At 43.5% G+C, this 18482-nt stretch overlaps 2 protein-coding genes across 9 annotated transcripts in view; one reads left to right on the forward strand and one right to left on the reverse strand.

Annotated features, from left to right (window-relative positions):
* Positions 1-8654, reverse strand: part of lrrc8aa (leucine rich repeat containing 8 VRAC subunit Aa) — a 62014-nt gene extending 53360 nt beyond the window's left edge. Inside the window, exon 1 of one of the 2 annotated variants that reach the window (XM_048559295.2) lies at positions 7939-8654. The gene's annotated coding sequence lies outside the window, so the exon portion shown is untranslated. Of the gene's footprint in view, positions 1-7646; positions 7775-7938 lie in introns of those variants that run through there. The other variant, XM_048559294.2, reaches the window with a different exon arrangement.
* The window catches only part of LOC125465599 (kynurenine--oxoglutarate transaminase 1-like), a 48296-nt gene continuing 37722 nt past the window's right edge, over positions 7909-18482 (forward strand). Inside the window, exons 1-3 of one of the 7 annotated variants that reach the window (XR_009442787.1) lie at positions 7909-8246; positions 14223-14281; positions 16184-16325. Coding sequence is in view for 4 of the 7 variants with exons in the window: in XM_048559303.2 (XP_048415260.1) it covers positions 14229-14281; positions 16184-16325 (195 nt within the window). In the remaining 3 variants the exon portion in view is untranslated. The remainder of the gene's footprint in view (positions 8247-14222; positions 14282-16183; positions 16326-18482) is intronic. The other 6 variants (XM_048559303.2, XM_048559302.2, XM_048559299.2 and 3 more) reach the window with 6 other exon arrangements.

Consider the following 18482-nt stretch of genomic DNA (forward strand, 5'->3'; position numbering starts at 1 on the left):
CAACAAAAACAGATTGAAAGGATCCCGAATACAAAAGGGAGAAAATAATCAAAGCTAAAAACAGTGGTGTTTTGAACTACCCAGAAGAATTTTAAAGCAAGTCAAAAGTCCAGTTCTACTGCTGAAATAATAAAATTAAAAACTGTATACAAAGTAAAAGGACAGGATGGGTACTTGCTACGCCTCAAATGTTATTAGATCTCAGCTCCCAAGTCTGTCGTCAGATTCACTGCTACACACATCTTAGAACAATTGCAGGTGTAAATCTTGGCAATGGACTGCAACACAATAGGAAGAGTCCAGCCAGTTGATGAGAAGTTTTCAATAGAACTTCCTTTCACATCAGACAGCATGACTGCCAAACGGCTCCAAACTCCACAATTTTTTGAATATTCTTAATCCCAACGCACAGCAAGATTTTGACTTTCAATACAGAACAAGGACATTTTAAAAGGATGTCAGTGAACCTTACCTTGAACTTATTGTTCTCGGATCTCTTGCACAATAGAGGCACTGTGGCCTCCATGTCTGCAGCCTCACCAAAATGGAAATATTAGAGTTTAAAAATAGTTTTCTTTTATAAAATGTGTTGTCTAAATATTTGTATATTAATCAGGAAAAATGGGACGTCAGAGTCCTAATTCAGTGTAGCTTTCAGCAAATTAGTTCCAATAGACAAAAAGGAATAACAAGTTAAGCCGACACATTTTGTCCATACTTCAAAAAACTGCAACTGCTCATAGATATGAGAGCAATAATATCTCACCCCATCTAAAGATGCACTCCTTTGTCACAAATGCAAACTCTCAAGAACAAAGGGGTGAGACATAGCAAATGGCAGACTATGTGGTAACAAGGCCTGGCGTGTGGGGTAGGGGGCTGGGATATGGGAGAGTTTAGGCCCTAGAATTAGTGAATTCAATATGGAGTCCAGAGGGCTGCAGGGTCCCGAGAACCCGATGGGTAACCATGCCTTGTTACCGCATAGCCTGCCATTACACACCCCCTGTTGTTAGTCACCAACAGTCCCCATTAACAACTATTCACCCTCCCAGCCTGATCATTAGCAACTCCTTTGTCTGTCCAACTGCCTAGCTCCCTCTTTGGGCTCTATCCTATCATTTACTCCCAACCCCACCCACCTCCCTGTTTCCTGCAAATAATGTGACATTTTCCCAACCACCAGGCCCAAAATGTTAGATAACAAAAAGTGTGGAGCTGGATGAACACAGCAGGCCAAGCAGCATCTCAGGAGCACAAAAGCTGACATTTTGGGCCCAGACCCTTCATCAGAGAGGGGGATGGTGAGAGGGTTCTGAAATAAATAGGGAGAGAGGGGGAGACAGACCAAAGATGGGTAGAGGAGAAGATAGGTGGAGAGGAGAGTATAGGTGGGGAGGTGATAGGTCAGTCCGGGGAGGACGGACACGTCAAGGAAGCGGGATGAGGTTGGTAGGTCGGAAATGCAGGTGCGGCTTGAGGTGGGAGGAGGGAATAGGTGAGAGGAAGAACAGGTTAGGGAGGCAGGGACGAGGTGGGCTGGTTTTGTGATGCAGTAACTCTGTTTTCTCCTTCACTGATGCTGCCAGACCTGCTGAGCTTTTCCAGCAACTTTGTTTTTGTTCCTGATTTACAGCATCTGCAGTTCTTTCAGATTTTAATGACATTTGGGGATTTGTTAATTGGGAAACTAGTCAGCGACCTCTGCAACTGTCAACATGACTCCAAGATAGTATGTTGCGTCCTGAATGCCAGTTCACAGATGTCAAAGAACAACTGCAGGGAATTCTGAAGGAAGTGGGTGAACTGCCAGAGGTCATGGTTCACACTGGGACAAATGATGGGCAAACTGGCAGCTTAACAATCCTGATTGAAGGGTATTTAGATGATCTGGTGAAATAACTGCACAGAGTCCACTATCCACTTGATTTACATTTGCATAGCACATGGAGTCTGACCAGCTAGCTCAGAGCCAGACCTGAGAGTGAGGAGACTCAGACTCCTGTTTACATGTCAGCTAAGGGTCTCTGATTGGCACAGGTTAATAGGCCCAATTAGGGGTCCCACTCATCAAAATCCACCTGGTCAACCTCGCTCCAATCACTACATCAGAGTGAAAGTTAAAAATACAAAAGGGGCAAACACACAATTGGGCATGTATTATAGACCCACCTCCCCCAAACAGTGAGATAGAGGATAAAATATGCAAACAAAATGTCAGAGAAACAGAAAAATAATAAGGCAATAATAACAGGAAATTTTTAACTACCCAAATATTAACTAGGATAGTTTTATAATGCGAGTTAAGGTGTGAGCAAAGTTGTTAAACTGGATTCAGGAGCAATAAGAGAGTGGGCAGGTCTAGACCTAATATTCAGAATTATATCCAGGCAAATGGAAAGCAGTAACCATAAGTCAATAACATTTAGGATTGTTATGGATAAGGATGAGGCAGGAATAAGTGTTCTAAACTGGCAAAGGTTAATTCAACTAAGATAAGATACAATTCAGCCCAAGTGGACCAGGAGCAGCTACTTGCAATAAAACTGAGTCAGGGCAGTGGAATGCATTCAAGGAAGAAACAGCGGAAGTTTAGGGCAAGTATATTCCTGTAAAGACAAAGAGTGGACTCAATACTAGAGAACTATGGACATCAATACACATAAAAGTCATGATTAAGTGAAAGAAAAAGCTAAGGGCTCAATGCAGCAATGCACCTAGAGGTGTATATTAGGTATGCAAGGGAGAAACTTAAAAGAGGAAATTGGGCAAGCTAACAGGACATGAGAAAGCAAAGATGGGTAGGATTTTTTTTAAAATACAAAGAGCAACAGACTAACTATGGAAAGAGTACAGTTCACTAGCAATCATAGAGGTAAGCTGTCTATGGACCCAGAATACGTGGTAACAGTTCTCAATGAATTCTTTGCAATGATGTTCAAAATGGAAATGGACATCATGGGTACAGAGATCAGGTGGAGGACTGCGAAATATTTGAAGAAATTAACGGACAGAGGCAGGTTTAGCAGCCTTTAAGAAAGTGGATAAATGTGTGGGTGTATTCCAGGTTACTGAGTGAGGCAGGGGTTAAGCTATCTGGGGCCTGAGGTGCTAGGGTCTCTTGAACACCTCAAAAAAATCAAATTTGTCAAAGGTGACATTCCCTTAACATATCCATGCTGACTATCCATGTCTCCAAGTGAAGATACATTCGGTGTCTCGGAAGTCTTTTTAATATCCCCACCATTGAGGTTGCATTTAATAGCCTCTAATTTCCTGGTCCATCCTTTCTTTGTCATTTTTTAAAAACCTTCTGCATGGTCCTCTGAGGTTCCCGACTGATATTCAGTTTTGGAAGTTATTACCAATGAGTTGACACACTGATTGGTGTACACAGATCCTCAGAGTGGCTGTGCAGCCACAGAGCTTGGATGGAGCTTGTCTGGATATCTCCTCCCTTGCTTTCCTCAGCAGACTCAAAGAGTCACAGAGTTAAACACCATGGAAACAAACCCTTTGGTCCAACTCACCTATGTTGACTAGGATTCCCAAACTAAACTAGTCCCATTTGTCTCTGTTTGGCTCATATCCCTGTAAACCTTTTCTATCTATGTACCTGTCAAAACATATTCTAAATGTGGTATCTGTCCCTGCATCTACCACTTCCTCTGACAGTTCATTCCATTCACACACGACCCACTGTGAAAAGGTTGTACAAGCTTGATTTTCTATTTTTAAATAGTATGATTGACACAAATTTACAGATCTCCAATTATTTTTCCTATCTCCATCAGTTACCACATTTAAAAAAGCACCTGTGTAAATATTAGAGTACATCTCATGAAAAGAACATACAAGACAAACTGTGAAACACTCACATAAAAGTAAAAATCTAAAATTAAAATAAAACAAGCAAATGATGTAACGATCAACAGAGATAATGGGAACTGCAGATGCTGGAGAATTCCAAGATAATAAAATGTGAGGCTGGATGAACACAGCAGGCCAAGCAGCATCTCAGGAGCACAAAAGCTGACGTTTCGGGCCTAGACCATCAGATGAAGGGTCTAGGCCCGAAACGTCAGCTTTTGTGCTCCTGAGATGCTGCTTGGCCTGCTGTGTTCATCCAGCCTCACATTTTATTATCTAACAATCAACAGGTTTGGCAGCTTCTTTGGAGAGAGTAATTCAGTTAATGTGTTGAGTTGAATATGTCTCTCATTCAAGTCGGATGACTTTTTCAGAAGAAGTCAGATTTCACTTGAAACACTAACTTTTTCTGTTCCCACATATGGTGACAGACTATTTTTAAGAAAAATACGTATGACTGACCCAAATTACAACCAGAAGCAGTTAACTGTAATTTTCTTCCACTGACTCTCACTTAAATCAAAGATCTCTTCCCTATATCTGGTTTTATCCAAAAGACAGTGCTGAAAACATCACTGGTTATTCATCATGCGTTCAAGAAGGGAATCTATTGCCAGTATGTTATCAAAATAAGTAGCCTGGGACATATCTCATTCCAGCCTGTGGATTTCTCCATTTTTGAGGCTGCTAACCATGCTGGCATCTTCTCACTCTCTGTTAATTTCCTCTAATATTTCACAGCCCTTTATCTTGATATCTATACCTTTAGCATTGTGAAGACTGGCACAAAGTATTAATAAAGAGGGCAGTGCATTTGATTTGGCCTTAATGGGCTTCAGCAAGACTTGACAAAAATGTAAGAGCCCACAGGCAAACTGGGACACTGGTTTCAAATTAGCTGACGAAGGAAGTAGAGAGTGTTGGTAGAGGCACATTTCTGTGATTGGAAGAATATTTCCAGTGGGGTTCCACATAGTTGAACATTCAAGCAACTGCTATTTGTGGTATACATTAATGATTTCCACTTAAATGGGGAGGGTATGATCAAGAGGTTAATGGTAGACACAAAAATTGGTAGTATGGTAATTAGTGAGGAGGCTAACCATAAACTGTAGGAGATCAATGGTCTGGTCTGGTGAGCAGAGCAGTGGCAACTCAAATTTGAACTCTGAAAAAATGAGAGTTAAAGGACTTGGGGATGCTAACAAAGCAGGGAATTTCACAATGAATGCAGGACCTGAGAGTACTGAAGACCAGATGAATCTTGGTGTGCACATCTACAGATTCATGAAGGTGACATAGAAAAATCGATAAGATGGCTAAGAATGTATATGGGATATGTATGCAGCTGAGGTATAGTATACAAGAGCAGGGACGTTACATTGGAACTGGCTGGGCCATAACAGGAATATTGTGTGTAATTCCGGGCAACACATTATAGATTGCACTAGAGAAGGTACACAGGGTACTTATCAGGTTGTTGCCTGGGTTAGTCTATAAGATTATGAAAATGTAGTTGGGTGGATTGGAAAGCACTTTTCACATTTATAGAGGGGTCAATATCCAGAGGGTGTAGATTTAAGGTGGGAATAGAAAGTCCAGAGGAGAACTGAAGACAAATGTTTTCACCCACAGGGTAGTGTGGTGGGAGTTTAACTTCTCTGCCTAAAATAAAGTGGCTGAGTCAGAAACACTTGTAACATTTGGGCAGTAACGAGATATCCAGCACAGGCACAATGGGCCGTAAGGCTCCCTTCTATGCTGTGAAAATCGAGTCTATGAATGAATTGCCTGCAACAACAAATCTCATTTTTTCGCAATGGCCATAAACCAGAAAACTACAACTAACACCTGCATTCAGTCCCTGTGCCTTGGCTCCCTGGCTGTAAATATACCAACTGTCTATCAACTCAATTATGAGCTCAATCAGTTCTCAACTGAATCACCAGATAGCTTCTTGACAATAACTCCTGCCAATATGAAGAATATTTCAGCCTTGCTAAACACTCTTTTTCCAGCAGCCATGTGCACAGCCCATCTATATTTCGGTTGAAGAAATAAATGTCTGCAATGGAGAATAGCATGTGAGGATAGCAACCCACTGATGAGTAGCAGATAGACATATTACCAAGCTGAAGTTTAATCAATCACAGCAGCATTAACAGTTATGTTTGATCTGTATTCATCACATGTCTACACAGAAAAGCACTTGGAGCACAGACTGCTGGGTAGCAATGAACAACAAAATATGTGCCTACATTTTAGACCTGCTTATTGTAAAGTATTACATATTTAGTCACAATGAAGTGAAGTATAATGCTGCAAGCTAGTTAGTGACCACCGCAACAGATTTCCTACTGAGTTATGGCATTGGTGCCTTTCAGTTGTGTGACTGTAAACCATCCAAATTTTGTACAATTTAAATTTGATTATCTATCATTTCTGGGTTCATTGCCACCTTAATAACAACTTATTTAATGGTTTTTATGCAACAAAGTATCACAAGATGCTTCACAGGAACATTACAAGGCATAGTAAGCCACTGTGCTACATATAAAAAGAAATGTCAGATGACTAAACATTTGGCCAAAGCAAGAGATTCAACTACTGCCTTAATAAGACAAAAGCAAGGTAGAGACAAAGAGGTGTGGCAAGGGTTTTAAGAGAATGCCAGAGCTTAGGATCTAGTCAACTGAAAGAAAAGTCATGGAGAAATTAAAACTGGGGAAGCACAAAGGCCAGGGTTAGAAACACACAGACTTCTTAGAGGATGCACCTGGAGGATGGTGCAGAGATATTGAAGTGAAAGATATGGAGGTGCAGAGATATGGAAAGATTCAAAATCAAAGCTCATACTTGAGAGCCAAGATGCTGCTTAAACAGGAGTTAACGTAGATTAGCGAGGATACTTGAATGAAGCCAGCTGTGATTTGAGACGTGAGCAAGGAAGTTTTAAAATATTCTCACGTTTTCAGAAGCAGAAAACATGATTAATTATTCTCATCTGATGCTGAATGTCAAAATAATTACTAGGTGTTGCAATTCAGATGCCCCAATCATGGCAGTATCATTCCACATCCACTGATCCCCAAACTTTAGCTTCTAAACACTGCAAGCACTTACAAGCCCTGGGTCTATGACCCAGAGCTATCAACTACAATCAATATGCAAATCCAATGCAGAAGCACCAATAATCTGGTTACCAGGCTGATGTATACTGATTCCCTAGCTGTCAGCTCATGGACATCAGAACTCTGGTTGTTAGCCAAAGATACTAAAGTACAAATTCCTGACTCACAGCTACCAGAATAGCCAGCTGACTATCACCAATGTATGTGGCTAGCAATATATTCCCATTAGAACTGCATTTGTTAATCCCAGCCATTCCAAGGTTTCTAGCCATTGTCATCAGATTCCAGGTTTCAATTCACATATAAGCCTAGTCAGGCAGGAATTCCCATCCGAGTCCTAGCTGCTAGTCACTCTCAGGTAAATTGCAGAGTGCCATTCTTATCAGAGCCCCGTTGCCTGCAATTGCCCAGAGTCCACACAGCCTGCCAGTCCCAACAGATCCCATACTACCAGCCATTCCCAGGTTATTACTCCCAGTTGCTCCCAGGGTGCCGGCCAGTCCTATCCGATCACACGCTATTATTCCCAGCATGCCAGCCATTCCCATAAACTCTGAGGTGTAAAATCCAAGCTGATGCCGGTTAACACTAAGCCAGGACGGATCATTGAATGAAACACAAACACATCGCGCAATCCCAGCTCACCTCCCGAGCAGTGGGCCGCACTCTACATCCGCGGGCTTTACCCACATTGCCAGTCCCTGTTCGAAGTTAATATGTTTATTTAGTTTGGAGGGGGGTACAGGGGCTGTTCTCTCCCTCAGGAACAAACATTCCCCCACCCGGCGGAAGTGACGTCACGCGCAACCTCGCCAGCTGCACATCCGCCGGTTGGGGAATTTGCGCCAAAATGTACATATTCCAATTGATAAACTTATTCGGTTCCGTCATTTTCCTCAGAGGGAAACAAAAATCACACGCGAGCCTGACCGGATACCTTTTTTTAACGCGCAGGAAAGCAGCAAGCCATCTCCGTTTTGTCCGCGAACGGGTGCGGGGAAGGGAAGCGAAAGTGAGTGTGTAACACCTCTTTGAGTCCGGTGTGCCGCACGCTGTTGGGTCCTGGACGAAGGATCCGCCCAGTTGATGTGTTCCCCGAGAGCAAGGTCCGCCCTTCGAGCTGCGTCATACTGCGGCTCCCAACCGAGAAGACAGCGAAGTTGGGGACGTTGACATCAATCAATTCGGCTGGTCTCAGTTTCCTGAGTGAGTGAGAGAGAAAAAAGAAGTGAGACCCAATTGACAGTACGTGAAAAATTGAAAGGAGAGAAGAATAGGAAAAAAATACAAATAGAAGACAGTTAAGAGTCCGAAGGGCAGTTTGACTGATAACGTAAATGCCTTGAAGTTTCTAGATGTCAGACCCACCGCTCTAACGGGCACGGTTGTTGGTTTTTTTGTCTAAAGGGATTTTATTTTAAATAGTGGTTTTAATACTTTTTAAAGTATTTTCTTTTTCTTTCGATAGCAGAGTGTGGGAGCTGCCACCTGTGATAGGAGATACAACGTGAGAGAATAAGTTTTGGGGTAACATGTTTGGCAGCATCTGCGGTGAAAGAACACTCCTAAACATTCGAGTAATTAAAACCAAGAACTGCGGATGCTGGAAATCTGAAACAAAAACAAATTGGCGGAGAAACTGTGACGTTTCGGGCCGAGACCCTTCATCAGAGAGGGGGATGGGGTGAGGGTTCTGGAATAAATAGGGAGAGAGGGAGAGGCGGACCGAACATGGAGAGAAAAGAAGATAGGTGGAGAGGAGAGTATAGGTGGGGACGTAGGGAGGGGATAGGTCAGTCCAGGGAAGACGGACAGGTCAAGGAGGTGGGATGAGGTTAGTAGGTAGGAGATGGAGGTGCGGCTTGGGGTGGGAGAGAGGAAGAACAGGTTAGGGAGGCAGAGACAGGCTGGACTGGTTTTGGGATGCAGTGGGTGGAGGGGAAGAGCTGGGCTGGTTGTGTGGTGCAGTGGGGGGAGGGGACGAACTGGGCTGGTTTTGGGATGCGGTGGGGGAAGGGGAGATTTTGAAGCTGGTGAAGTCCACATTGATACCATTGGGCCGCAGGGTTCCCAAGCGGAATATGAGTTGCTGTTCCTGCAACCTTCGGGTGGCATCATTGTGGCACTGCAGGAGGCCCATGATGGACATGTCATCTAAAGAATGGGAGGGGGAGTGGAAATGGTTTGCGACTGGGAGGTGCAGTTGTTTATTACGAACTGAGCGGAGGTGTTCTGCAAAGCGGTCCCCAAGCCTCCGCTTGGTTTCCCCAATGTAGAGGAAGCCACACCGGGTACAATGGATACAGTATACCACATTGGCAGATGTGCAGGTGAACCTCTGCTTAATATGGAAAGTCATCTTGGAGCCTGGGATAGGGGTGAGAGAGGAGGTGCGGGGGCAAGTGTAGCATTTCCTGCGGTTGCAGGGGAAGGTGCCGGGTGTGGTGGGGTTGGAGAGCAGTGTGGAGCGAACAAGGGAGTCACGGAGAGAGTGGTCTCTCCAGAAAGCAGACAGGGGTGGGGATGGAAAAATGTCTTGGGTGGTGGGGTCGGATTGTAGATGGCGGAAGTGTCGGAGAATGATGCGTTGTATCCGGAGGTTGGTAGGGTGGTGTGTGAGAACGAGGGAGATCCTCTTTGGGCGGTTGTGGCGGGGGCGGGGTGTGAGGGATGTGTTGCGGGAAATGCAGGAGACGTGGTCAAGGGCGTTCTCGACCACTGTGGGGGGAAAAGTTGTGTCCTTGAGGAACTTGGACATCTGGGATGTGTGGGAGTGGAATGCCTCATTGTGGGAGCAGATCAGATGCAGCGGAGGCGGAGGAATTGGGAATAGGGGATGGAATTTTTGCAGGAGGGTGGGTGGGAGGAGGTATATTTTAGGTAGCTGTGAGAGTCGGTGGGCTTGAAATAAACAACCGGTTGGTGAAGTGGATGAACTGTTCGAGCTCCTCTGGGGAGCAAGAGGCGGTGCCGATACAGTCATCAATGTAACGGAGGAAGAGGTGGGGTTTGGGGCCTGTGTATGTGTGGAAGAGGGACTGTTCCACATAACCTACAAACAGGCAGGCATAGCTGGGGCCCATGCAGGCACCCATGGCCACCCCCTTTGTCTGTAGGAAGTGGGAGGAATTGAAGGAGAAGTTGTTGAGGGTGAGGACGGGTTTGGCTAGGTGGATGAGGGTGTCGGTGGAGGGGGACTGGTCGGGCCTGCAGGACAGGAAGAAGCGGAGTGCCTTGAGGCCATCTGCATGCGGAATACAGGTGTTTAGGGACTGGACGTCCATGGTGAAAATGAGGTGTTGGGGGCCAGGGAATTGGAAGTTCTGGAGGAGGTGGAGGGTGTGGGTGCTGTCACGGACATAGGTAGGGAGTTCCTGGACCAAAGGGGAGGAAATGGAGTCCAGATAGATGGAGATGAGTTCGTTGGGGCAGGAACAGGCTGAGACAATGGGTCGACCAGGGCAGGCAGGTTTGTGGATTTTGGGAAGGAGATAGAAGCGGGCCGTGCGGGGTTGGGGAACAGAGGTTGGAGGCTGTGGGTGGGAGGTCCCCTGAGGTGATGAGATCATGAATGGTGTTGGAGATGATGGTTTGGGGCTCAGGGGTGGGGACATGATCGAGGGGGCGGTAGGAGGAGGTGTCGGAGAGTTGGCGTTTGGCCTCGGCGATGTAGAGGTCAGTGTGCCATACTACCATTGCGCCACCCTTGTCTGCGGGTTTGATGGTGAGGTTGGGGTTGGAGCGGAGGCCTGCCCGTTCTGCAGGGGAGAGGTTGGAGTGGGTGAGGGGGGTGGAGAGGTTGAGGCGGTTCATGTCTCGACGGCAGTTGGAGACGAAGAGGTCGAGGGAGGGTGACCTCTCCAGCACATCCCTCACCCTCCTGGACCTCTCAGTCTCCATCTCAGGCAACCAGCTTGTAACTGATGTCCATTTCAAGCCCACCGATTCCCACAGCTACCTAGAATACACCTCCTCCCACCCACCCTCCTGCAAAAATTCCATCCCCTATTCCCAATTCCTCCGCCTCTGCCACATCTGCTCCCACGATGAGGCATTGCACTCCCGCACATCCCAGATGTCCAAGTTCCTCAAGGACGCAACTTTCTCCCCACAGTGGTCGAGAACGCCCTTGACCGCGTCTCCTGCATTTCCCGCAACACATCCCTCACACCCCGCCCCCGCCACAACCGCCCAAAGAGGATCCCCCTCGTTCTCACACACCACCCCACCAACCTCCGGATACAACGCATCACCCTCCGACACTTTCGCCATCTACAATCCGACCCCACCACCCAAGACATTTTTCCATCCCCACCCTTGTCTGCTTTCCGGAGAGACCACTCTCCGTGACTCCCTTGTTCACTCCACACTGCCCTCCAACCCCACCGCACCCGGCACCTTCCCCTGCAACCGCAGGAAATGCTACACTTGCCCCCGCATCTCCTCCCTCACCCCTATCCCAGGCTCCAAGATGACTTTCCATATTAAGCAGAGGTTCACCTGCACATCTGCCAATGTGGTATACTGTATCCATTGTACCCGGTGTGGCTTCCTCTACATTGGGGAAACCAAGCGGAGGCTTGGGGACTGCTTTGCAGAACACCTCTGCTCGGTTCGCGATAAACAACTGCACCTCCCAGTCGCGAACTATTTCCACTCCCCCTCCCATTCTTTAGATGACATGTCCATCATGGGCCTCCTGCAGTGCCACAATGATGCCACCCGAAGGTTGCAGGAACAGCAACTCATATTCCGCTTGGGAACCCTGCAGCCCAATGGTATCAATGTGGACTTCACCAGCTTCAAAATCTCCCCTTCCCCCACCGCATCCCAAAATCAGCCCAGTTCGTCCCCTCCCCCCACTGCACCACACAACCAGCCCAGCTCTTCCCCTCCACCCACTGCATCCCAAAACCAGTCCAACCTGTCTCTGCTTGCCTAACCTGTTCTTCCTCTCACCCATCCCTTCCTCCCACCCCAAGCCGCACCTCCATCTACCTACTAACCTCATCCCACCTCCTTGATCTGTCCGTCTTCCCTGGACTGACCTATCCCCTCCCTACGTCCCCACCTATACTCTCCTCTCCACCTATCTTCTTTTCTCTCCATGTTCGGTCCGCCTCTCCCTCTCTCCCTATTTATTCCAGAACCCTCACCCCATCCCCCTCTCTGATGAAGGGTCTCGGCCCGAAACGTCAGCTTTTGTGCTGCTGAGATGCTGCTGGGCCTGCTGTGTTCATCCAGCCTCACATTTTATTATTTTGGATTCTCCAGCATCTGCAGTTCCCATTATCTCTGATACAAAATATTAAAGATATTCAGGATTCCAGTTAGCATCTAAAGATAACAGACAAATAGTGATATTTTTCCTGTGTTGCCTTCAGTCTGATAACAGCTATAAAGTCTGATTGAGTTATTTGAGGTCATTCATGTAACAAAGTCATTTGTCAATCCAGTCAGTGGAGAAGAAGAAAGAAACCATTGTTGATTGTGAAGATTGATGACACTGAGAATCATGATTTCATCAGAGGAGAATTTAGTGATACAAGACTCCATTTTGTTGGATGGAAAGTAAAGTTCTAAAAAAATTATTCAGGTTATTGCAGTGGTTGAGATGGTTGACAAACTTAGCTGTATAATTTCTATCCACAGGTACTTTATTTGAAATTGGGTCATTGTTGCATGTCATAGTAAACGGCAGAAGTGTTGAAATAACTAAGTACAAGGTATTTTTGCATAAGGTTAAAATGATATGTTAATAACAGCTTGTATTTATATTGTGTCTTTAAAGTAGAAAAACTGTTTGACGTGTGCGCTATTCCCTATTGGAGGCCAAAAATCAGCTGGCTGCATTCATTCCTCTTTTCAGGAAATAACGCTTCTTGATATTCAATATCAACTAATGATATAATACATAGGGTTCATTCTCTTCAGCTTTTTGTTGCATTATACCTTCATTTTTCATTCACTAATGTTCTGTCTGTTTATTACTTGTGTGTGCCAGCGTGGTTCAGTATTAGTATGCTTTCATTTCTAGGAAGGTTTTTGGTTTAGACTCCTCTGCCTGACCTGAACACCTAATCCAGCTGGCACTTCATTGTATAACTGAGGGAGAACAGATTGTGAAGAAATGCCAAATTTTAGATGAGTCATTAACTGAACTTCATCTGCCTATTTGAGTGGATGTTAGAGATCCTATATTACTCTTCAGAAAAGAGTTGGAGAGATTTGCCAATGTCTTGATCAAAATCTATTCCTCAAAAACCACCATATGAAAGGAATAACCAGTTCTTATCATTGCGTGTGTTTGTGCAAATTTACTGCCAGGTTCATTGACATTCCAGCAGCAGCTTCAGAAGTACCTGTGGTCAATAAGGATTGGCACAGTGTTTTCATATCTCTTATGTATCCATTTTATAGCAGGTATTCTGTACTTTGTAATAATCAATTTCAACTGATATGTGGATTGCTGACTAGATCTGCTGACTTCTGCAACAGTGTAGCAAACACAATACCAGCTCTGCCATGTGTTACATAAAATTTTGCATCACAGGAACAGGCCATTCTGACCACTGATCCAGTTTCCTCCCATTTGACATCATTTCAGCCAATTAGAATACCCTATTAATTTTTTCCTTGTGCTTAACTAGCTTTCCTTTAAATGCATGAGCTGTTCGTTGGTGGCAAGTTCTACATCTCCACTATCGTCCTTCATTAAAAAAAATCATTTACATTTCTTATTTGATTTATTAGTAAATTTATGTTCCCGAGTTTTAAACTTTGCTACAAGTGGAAACATCTGTAAATTAGCCCTATCAAACTCACCTCTCAGTCATAGTGAAAAGAGCCCTGCCTGTTTTATTTATCCTAATAGTTATAACATCTTAGTTATTGAATCTGTATGATTTTTAGGCACTTTTTTCCAACGTCTCTATATCTGTTTTTCTTAGTACAGACAGACCTTCACCTGTGATCTAACTAAGGATTTGTTGAAGTTTAATGTTACCTCATTACTTTTGAATTTTGTTCTTTAGACAGGAATCCCATTGCCCTGTGAAATTTTGTTTCTTTCATGCAGGAATGTTCAGACTTTTGTTTTGATTCATGCCTTGATCATGTACAAGATATAATTTCATTTATTTGTTATAGTTTATTGTTTTTCATTATTTATGTGCTTGAATTTGACAATTGTAAATAAAATCTGTTATCTGCACTGTTTAGGTAACAATGTCCCGGCAGATACATTCGCGGAGAATTGAAGGATTAGACAAGAATATTTGGTAAATTAATGTTTTGGCTACAGGAGAAATTTACTGACTGTAAGAAGGCATTGAGGAATCTTGTCTATTGCTAGATATCAGTTGTGATTCGATACAATTTGCCATGGCCATGGCAAGATTCTTCACATTATCTACTCTGAGTACTTATAAAGTGAGGGTGAATTTGTGAAATCCCCTACAATTTCACATCTCAGTTTTGGTTAAAATAACTTTACAGTTGCTTCAAATTTGTTTTACAAAAGAAAAGTCTTAATTTGCATGAAAGTGGACTTTCAGCACTTGTTCTTTGACCATAGTGCCCTTAGTCATTCTTTGTACAAATGCTGGTAAACATGTCAGCAGGAACGGGAATGGGACATTGTGGCATCAGTCAGTATTCCATGTTGATCTGATGCAAATAGCTCAATGGTCTACTGCATGCTCTCACTTAAGTTTGCATGTTGAACATACATTGAACAGCAGGGAGGATCCCTACCAGCACTATTTAAAGGGATCACCAAACATTCACAGCTGACGACCCTTTGCCATTTCAAGGCTTTTATGTAAACCTGTTCCTCCAGGCATAGCCACATGAATGGGAACGCCCCTTGATATTGAGCATGACTGGGAAAATGAGAAGAGGATATGTGGAGCAGGACAAGATGCTAGAATAGGGTGATGGGCTCTCAGGAAGTGGCCTTTCCTCACAGCGTCCATAGGTAGCAATTTTCCTACCTGATCCTCAGCCAGAAGCAGTATGGACATCTGCATTTCTCCAGGGTAGTATTCTCTGAAGTCTGCCAAGGTGCCATGACTGCAGCCACAGAGGCAAAGGCCAAGTGGCCTGTGAATGTGACGGCACCTGTGATAATAAACTTTTCTATATCTTCTTCCAAGCTAGTGCTGGAGATAGTAGCACAACTTCACAATTTGCTGTTCATTGTTTTTAAGGGGACTGTCTATTCAAAATGAGTTAATTTCATTTTCTCTTATCAAAGACAAGTGGAATGAGCTCTTGATTTACTCAGGTTGCAGCTTTCTTCATTTTGCAGTATTGCATTGACTGCACCCACATTACTTTCCAGATTCCCAGTACCTGCACCACCCAGAATGTACCTCCGAGTTTAGAGAACAGGCTGGCTTTAAACAATGCAGTATATCTTTAAGAAGTGCTAACATGTATCAGCTTTGATCTATTGATCTTTGCAACCAGCCAACACTGTGATACTATGCTGCCTGTATTTCTACTGAATGGATGCTGGTAAATTGTGCCTTTTTTCAGCCATTACCTAATTTAGCTCCCAGTATACTTCAAGGGTTGTTGTGGCACAATGGTAGTATCCCTATGGACTAGAAGGACCAGGTTCAAATCCCACCTGCTCCAGAGATATGTTATAACATCTCTGAACAGTGATGCATGGGAAATATCCCCAGTAAGTTTCAAGTATCACAGAGGATGCTGCAATTGTTGTGGCCTTTGGCAAGATACAAAAGGAAGTGATTCTGTCAATTTTTGTAAAGCAGAGAAAAATCTGATATTTTGTTTACTTTGACTGCTCTTGAACCTGTTGGCAGTCAGCTGCTAAGCAGAATTGCTAGTGATGCCTATTACCTTTATAGCAAGGCAGTTGTAATAACAGTGTGGAGCTGGAGGAACACAACAGGCCAGGCAGCATCAAAGGAACAGGAAAGTTGATGTTTCGGGTTGGGACCCTTCTTCAAGTGTTGCCTCTGATGTTGTCTGGCCTGCTGTGTTCCTCCAGCCCCACACTATATGTTATCTCTGACTCCAGCATCGGCAGTTCTTACTATCTCTGAGCAAGGTAGTTGTGTTGTGTTGTGTTGTGTTGTATTGTATCAGAGAAAGAGATGTGGAAGCATCTAAAGAGAATTCTAATGTGTATTTATTTCCAACATTTTCAGGGTCGAATTTACACAGCTTGCTGCTGATCATGCAGTTGTCAACCTAGGGCAAGGATTTCCTGACTTCTCCCCTCCAAATTTTTTAAAAGATGCTTTCACGAGGGCCATAAATGGTGACTTCAACCAGTATACCAGGGCTTTTGTAAGTATTTACTTTTAGTAATATATCAAAGAATGGGATTATTCAATGTACAGCAGTTATTGAATTAACTTAGAAGAACAATTTTAGTGTATTTTGATATCTTGAATGGCTACTCCCAAAAGACATTTGTTTGTCCTGCTAGATTACTGGTCGTTAACACTGCTGAATGTTCATTATGATAACAAAATGTGCAGGGTTATGGAATCCTAAATGTAAGTTCTAACAATCCTCTGACTTTTTCATTGAGCCAAATGATTAAAAATCTCTTCTGCAGACTTTTTCAGTTGTTATTGACAAGCATTCATACCCGACATTTTGAAATGGCTACTGGCTATGAGTTCTCCAACAGACAAGGTGGTAATGATGAATGGTAAGAAAGTACACCCCACCACTTGTCCAATCAATTATGGCACTCTGCTGGATAATGTCGAGAAGATTCACAATCTGTTTTGAGTATATCTAGTGCACAATTACAGTCGGCCTGTGCAACATTGAGCTCAAGAGATGTAAAAATCACCTGTTTCTGCTGTCTTTTCAATGGAAGGTGTGACTGAGTTGCACATCAGAATTAAGCTTTGCACATCTATAAATTACTGCCATTCACTGTTAAGATTCACAATTGAAGGATGGTCAGCAAGTGGCCAATACATACAAGAGTCATTACTAATAGGAATGATGGCTATGAAGTTTAAAAGAAAAATCTTTAAAGAGGAAAGAATCTAATGTTTTAACTAATCTTCTCTAGCTGTCCCTGCACTATTGTTTCATGTGTTAATCAAGGATCATTCCTTTATCTCTCCTATTTCTTATTTACTTGCTGTCTTCAGCAAGATCATCTGAAGTCATGCCATTTTTAGATTAGATTAGATTCCCTACAGTGTGGAACATTAATGACATTCAGTTCTACTTCACCGCCATGTCTCTTGATTTCTCCATTGTTGCGGTATTATCAGACCGCTCATCCATTATCCGATGTTGGATGAACAGAAACTTCATCCATTTCTTTATTAGGAAGACTGAAGCCATTGTTTTTGGTCTCAATTCTAACCTTATAGTTACTGACCCCATTCCTCTACCTGACAGCAATCTTAGATTAAGTTAACCTGTTTGCAATCTTGGTGTCGTATTTAATCTCAAAATGAGCTTCCAACCTCATAGTTGTGCCATCATGAAAATTACCTATTTCTACCTTCATAGCACAGCCTCTGTCTCAGCTCACCTGTTGCTGAAACCCACATTCATGCATTTCTTACTTCTAAACGTGACTATTCAAATGCATTCCCCTGCTCTAATTTTGATGTCTTGTGCATATTCAATATTAAATGCTTCACCTTGGTGACTGTGCCTTCAGTTGCCGTGCCCCATGTTCTAGCTCTTCTGTCCACAAAACAAGTCAGGTTAAAAATTCCCTCATCAATGACCATACACATTTCTCACGCATCTCTTTGGATGATGTTCTTTTTCTTTTCTGATCTGTTCTCTATGTTTTTTCCCATCCCAAAATGGAAAGGCGCTTTTTTAGTATACAGGTGCGATGATACAACATAAATGCCCTAATCATAAATTCAGCTTACTAGTAGGAAATCCTTTTTATCTTGTTTTAAGTATCTCAGAGTAGATTTCCCAATAACAACTTGAGTATGAGATCAAAGTCATTAAAGTGTAGACACCTTGATTTATTGCAGATCAATGAATATATATCAATAAAGCTAAGTGTCTTATTTATTTTAAAAGTGATGTAAAATTTCAGTCAGCAAATCATAAATGCATATATTTGATTCTTTATATCTTATTCTATATCTTGCACAGGTTTCCCAACATATGTTTTCACACTAACTATTTTTTCCTATGTTTAATTACCTCCACTGTCTCAGCTCTACCCATTTCTGTCACCTTCTTCTGCTTTGAAGGCAGCTTCGAAACAATCAAAATAATTTTTAATATTTTTGTCTAAAATGCCGCCACAGGTTGACTGGTTGTGTCCCTGACATTGTAATTATATTGACACCCACTGTGTCTCGGTCTCTGTAACAATCTACAGGCTGCAGTCCACATTTACACTGGTTGACTGCTCAGGCGTCTGTTCCAAGCAGCATCAATCCTCATTGTGTTACATGGGCAGTGCAATCTTGGTTCCTGACATCCCCTGTCGCATTT

The sequence above is a fragment of the Stegostoma tigrinum genome, chromosome 29, assembly GCF_030684315.1.
Source record: "Stegostoma tigrinum isolate sSteTig4 chromosome 29, sSteTig4.hap1, whole genome shotgun sequence".
In the NCBI taxonomy this organism is placed as follows: domain Eukaryota; kingdom Metazoa; phylum Chordata; class Chondrichthyes; order Orectolobiformes; family Stegostomatidae; genus Stegostoma; species Stegostoma tigrinum.